Source organism: Diabrotica virgifera, chromosome 3, assembly GCF_917563875.1.
Source record: "Diabrotica virgifera virgifera chromosome 3, PGI_DIABVI_V3a".
Classification (NCBI taxonomy): Eukaryota; Metazoa; Arthropoda; class Insecta; order Coleoptera; family Chrysomelidae; genus Diabrotica; species Diabrotica virgifera.
In genome coordinates, this window is record NC_065445.1 from 63373454 (window position 1) to 63379659 (window position 6206).

Consider the following 6206-nt stretch of genomic DNA (forward strand, 5'->3'; position numbering starts at 1 on the left):
GCCCGGATAAAGATTAAATTAGCACCCTAATGATAGACTTTAAAAACATGCAGCTTATAAAAACAGGAACAGGAATGATTTCATTACGACGACCAACGCTAGAAAGAGGACAACGAATTTATGGAATACTTCGCATCGGTACTTGGAACGTGAAGTCTCTAAACACAAGAGAGCAGAAAATCACAAAAGATCTTGTAGAAAAAAATATATACACATATCGCACCCTCAGTAATATAAGGGACTAACTCAAAATTTGTGTAAACTGTGATTTTAAATGATATGGGCACAAAATGAAATTCTCTAACAGTTAGCGCTGACAGAGAGATAAAAAGAACATTAAATGGTTCAGTAACTATATTTGTGCCTCTCTCTTACTCTCCCGCCCACCTCTTGTATTTACTGCTACAAGGTAGCAATCGGTAACATGTCTTTCTATGACGAATATCCTGGTGAGTTTTGTTTTAACATTTTGTATTATATAGAACAGTTTTAGTTGAGTCGTTATATTATAGAAAATATAATAAATAAATGGGTATAATTCATAATAGATCGCTATTTTTCATAAACAGTGACCGAGCATTCATAAAGGGATCAAACCTAAAGAGTTCCTTATTTCTGTTATATTTTTTGTAATATATTGGACTAACTTGAAAGTATTTTTTTTTTCATTACATGTAATTAATGTAATTTATATTATTATTTTTTATCATGGCTATTTATTGTGTAATTATCAAGTAACAAATCTGCCAAATTTCACATTTATAACTTAAAAATAATAAGCATGTTATTTGAAAAAATAGCTGTAATATTGGAAACCAGAATCTTCAAACGCGATTTCCCAACAATCTGCTTTTTGAATTGTGCCTCTATATTATTGAGAGTGCGATATGTGCACTACAAGAGACGAAGAAAAAAAGAAAGGGTAAGGTTATGCTAGATGACTATCCGATAATTTACAGTGGTGTTGCGAAAGAAACCAGAGCCAAATAAAGAGTCGTCCTATCATTACACAGAAAATTTGTACACCAAGTATAAGAATGCAAATATATCTGAAAGAATAATAAGTGTAAAAGTCAAACTGGATATCAAACCTCTGAATGTGATAGTGATTTAAATATGCATCTGAGAACAATAGAGATGTCAACACAAGAGAAAACTTCTATGAACACCTATGAATAAACGAGATCCCAAATGACGATTATATAATCATGCGTGATTTTAACGCTATCGCGTTGGCAATGATACAGTTTCGGGAATAAAACAACGATATAAAGAAAATATCAAAAATGAAAATGGAGTTCTGACGGATTTCTGCAGAATAAACATAATAACTACGTATGTTAATAATACATTTTCCCTCACAAAGAAAAATACACTTTTGAAAATATAGAGAACAAAAAATATCTATGATAGGCTATTTTCTGTCATAGAGAGCAACTTTGTGTAACACCCGTTTCAAATCTTGGATGTAAGCAACATCAGCAGAAATGAAAGCGATCATAAATTGGTATTGTTCAAAATCAGAATGAAAACATATGTGATAATAAAACACCAGAATACACCACCAAGATAAAAGTCGAAAGCTTACAGTACAGGACGACTTCACAAGATACCTATTCAAAAAAGAATAACAGAAAGTAGCAGAAACATCAAGAATAAAGATACCCGGGAAGATTGAAAAGCTGCAGGTAACGACGGAATACTAAACGAATTACTGCAATTTTGTGGAGCAGCAATGACAGAATTAACAACATTAATTAACAAAATTATAACATACCGGAAGAATGGAGAACAAGCGAACTAATTATTCTCTATTCAAAAAAGGAGATAAAAGAATGTGTTTGTACTTTGTACGCACGTAAGAAGTTATACTTCTATTACATAATTTCAAAGAAATAAATATACTTAACAGATTATTTGTATTTTATTTAAATATTAAACTAACTTTCTTACCTACGACTTAAAAAAAAGGTTAATAAAACAATACCAAAAATAAAAAAAAATATATGAATCGTCCGGGATTTGAACCCGGGACCTCTCGATCTCCGGTCATACGCTCTCCCACTGAGCTGTATTCCCTTTGCTTTAACAGGTTACAAGATTTCTCATACATACTGACAAATTTAATAGACCAAGTGAAGTATACAAAAATAAGACTAAGTTTTCACTCTAATGGCATATATAAAATAACATAATGCTATTCTACATCCCACCAGAATGAAAACAATGGGAACTAATTAAAATCTTAAACCCCAAATGGAACAATGATTTGTTTCCATATTAATCTTGCCAAACGCCTAGTGGTCCCATATGAGACCATATTTTTTCCAAAAAAAAAACAGTTTTTTTTTTAATTTCGGCTTAAATTTAAGAAAGAAGTTGTTTTTACACAGCTTTAAATAAAATTATTGCATATAAAAAGGATTTTTTCTCGGCGCTAATGGGTTCAGAAAATTACACTCTGAAATTTTTACCTGGTGAAAATTTGTTTACTTTCAATTCAATAGATTTTTAATGAAAGAAGACATGAAATGGGTAACATAACCTTAAATCAGAGATAAATATAACCTTAAAATATCCATAATTTTCTAAAATCTAATTTTTTTTTTATCAATGGATGAGTTGGAACCGTCTGAATTAGGAAACCAAGATTATTGGGAAAATCGGTATGCCGAAGAAATTAAAAATTTTTCTAGTCATGGTGATCCAGGTGAGGTTTGGTTTGGGGAGGATACTGTAGATAGAGTCATTAGGTGGATGGATAAAAGTGATCTAATTGAGAAAGATAGCAAAGTAATTGATTTGGGTTGTGGTAATGGAATGCTTTTGGTTGAATTAGCGAATGAAGGATATACAAATCTAACAGGAGTTGACTATTCTAAAAATGCTGTCGAACTGTCACAACAAATTGCAAACAAACAAAACTTACATATAAAATATCTTACTTGTGATATTTTAGAAGGTTTACCAGAAAACTACTATGTGGTTCACGATAAGGGAACTTATGATGCTATTAGTTTAAGTGAAAATCCCAAAGAAAATCGGGAAAAATACATCGAGAATGTGTACAGAAGCCTTATGGATGGAGGAGTTTTTATTATTACATCTTGTAATTGGACACAAAGTGAATTAGATGAACAATTTAGTGATAAGTTTAGTCGATTTGCTATTATTCCTACTCCTCAATTTCAATTTGGGGGTAAAGTTGGAAATGTTGTAACATCCTGTGTATTTAGAAAGAAATGAAATAGGTATATTATATTGCTACATTTTATTATGTTTTAGATTGTAATGAAAATTAGACATAAAATTATCATATGTTTGCTTATTTTTTTATAATAAATGAAGTTCTTTTTTATTTTACTTATGTATTATTTAATATATCGTGAAAAACGGCAAAACGATATACACTTCTCCAAGAAATTAACGCACCACCTTAAAAATGGGTCATTATTGATGTCTCAAATTTCCAAAACCTGTTGTGCGATTTTAGTGATTTTTTTAATATGTTGTAGCCTTATTCTCTAAGAATATGGATGCAGTAGTAATGTTGCTGAACAGGTAAATGTCATTGTATACCAGGTGTAACAATAATACTGTGTTTTTTCCTGAAAGTTCTTAACACCCTGTGGAATATTCTAGCATTTAAAAAATATTGAAATTAAAACTCAATTGTAGCCTTAGCCTTTCCTAACATTCTGCTTTTTGACTCATTCACTTATGTTGGATAATGAAAAAGTTAGGTACTTTGACAACTAGCCATGTTCTTCATCAATACAGGGTGTTTCTAAGTAAATGCGACAAACTTTAAGGGTTAATTCTGCATGAAAAAATAATGACGGTTTGCTTTATAAACATATGTCCGCAAATGCTTCGTTTCCAGGATACGGGATGTTGAATTTTTTCTTACAAACTGACGATTTATTTATTGCTCTAATAACGGTTGAAATATGCAAATGAAATTTGGAGGATTTTAAGAGGTAGTTATTGTGCAGTTTTGACATACAATTAAGAACTTTATGTTCACCATTGGCACACATAAGGGTCATATTACCAGTATGCGTACCAATGATGAATATTAAATTTTTAATTGTATGTACAGTAGAACCCCGCAAATCCGAACTAATTGGGGGGACAGCCTGTTCCGATTCCGAAAAGTTCGGATTATCCGAACTGAAATATTAAATCGCTAATGCCAGTAGTTTTGTTTCGTCATGGGACATGGGAATTCGGCCATGTAAATGATTCATTTAATTTGTAATCTGGATATTGATTACACTATGTTTCTTATTTTTTTCAATGTTTTCGTTCATAGTATACCATGGAAAATGTGTATTATGCACATTCCTTTATTGATTGTGCTTAGTCTAACTCGACGCTTTTATTCACTAATTAGTGTTCCAGTGTTTAATACTGTAGCTAGCATCTTACGTAATTATTTTCTCACATAATAAACATGTTTTTAAATTTTTGTTTTGAATTTTTAAATTTTTTTTTCACTTTCTGTTGGTTCGGATTTGCCGAAAGTTCGGATTTGCGGGGTTCTACTGTATATAAAAAATTCGCAATAACTACCTCTTAAAACTCACCAAATTTCATTTACATATTTTAACCGGTTTTAGAGCAATAAATAAATCGCCAGTTTGTAAGAAAAATTTCAACACCCCTATTTTGGAAACGAGGCATTTCCTGACATACGTTTATCAAGCAAACTGCCATCACTTTTCATGCAGAATTACTCCTTAAAATGTTCCATATTTATTTAAAAACATTCTGTATTGACAAAAAACAATTTTAGTTGTTACAGTACATACCTATATATAACTTTTTATTCTCCAACATAAGCGGATGTATAAAAAACCAGAACGTTAAGAAAACAGGCTATAGTTGGGTTTTAATTTCAGTGTTTTATAAATGCTGGATTATTCCACAGAGTCACACGAACTTTGAGAAAAAATCACAGTTTGTTTGGTAATTTACCTGTTTAGCAACAATATTATTACTGCGATATTGTTAAAGAATATGGCTATAACATATTAAAAAATCACTTAAATCTTAATAATTCTTAATTTCTTGGAGAAGTTTATTATCACGATATATTCAATTTATCCTGAAAAACCTTGCTGCCAAAACGAGCTAATTCCGCTTTTTGTAGATTCTGAGTTAAGTACTCCTTTGTAAGCTTCTCAAAGAATGTATTGTCAAAACCAGCCAAGTCCAAACAGATTTTAAATGTTGGAAACAGAAGAGGCTCAAAGAAATAATTCTAATTATGACACTCTTATTCAGCTAAAAACAGATATGTCCAATTGTACATTAAAATAAAATAATATTTTTTCATTTACAGTATTCTAGTTCTACCAAAACAAGACAAGTGCCAATTTGGTTATCTTCGCTGTACTATTTTGGTATAAATGCACAAATTTCATGTGATGACTGTACTTAGCTCTCAGCGTAGTTACTATTAATACAGCATACTGGACGCTGTATTGGGCATAGATAAATAATTTATAGATATGTGCGATATCGTCAATATTGTTCACTAGATGTCTCTTTTCAGTTTTAAACAGATTTTTTTATGCTAGCGTTGGTGAATATTTTATTAATTTTTGGAACAGTTTTATAAATAATCTTAAACGCTTATATTGTAGATTCCATGTAGTGATGTAAGTTTGATGTATTATAGCCATAGATTTCTACTTCCAACGTAACAGTATAGAGTATTAACGTAGCAGTAAGAGGGTATTGAGGTAGCTTGGAAATCAGTACATATTTATTAACTCGTTCACTACCAAGGGGGTATCTAAGTTTTGTCCTCATAGACCGCGGCTATTTAAATTGCCTTGCCTATGGGAAAAATCGATGTGGCTCATATATGTGTCACTTGGTAGCGAATGTGTTATTGATACACTGAATTCTCCATACCTGAACTCTCTTTTCTCTGACAAATGTAGCTGAGAGATTGGCAATCAGAATATTATACTGCCTTGCATAAGTTTTTAGTACAAACAAATTCTAACTTATCTATGATAACAGATTTCTTAAGCCTGGACATAACTATATGGAGGTAGATATCAGGTGTAGTGCTATAAAAAAGGTGCAAAAGTATGTTCCAGTCTACACCATGCCATACTGGCTTAATATTTTCCATATATGGCAAGGATGTGTAGATCTAGTAAAAAACCTTATATTGCAGAAGAACTCAA

The 6206-nt window shown here is 31.3% G+C and overlaps 1 protein-coding gene across 1 annotated transcript; it reads left to right on the forward strand.

The window, feature by feature from the left end:
• Positions 1 to 2520: 2520 nt before the first annotated feature.
• Positions 2521 to 3358, forward strand: LOC126881084 (EEF1A lysine methyltransferase 2). The gene has a single exon (XM_050645124.1). The coding sequence runs from the start codon at positions 2614 to 2616 to the stop codon at positions 3244 to 3246; it is 633 nt and encodes a 210-aa protein (XP_050501081.1). The 5' UTR covers positions 2521 to 2613; the 3' UTR covers positions 3247 to 3358.
• Positions 3359 to 6206: the final 2848 nt, after the last annotated feature.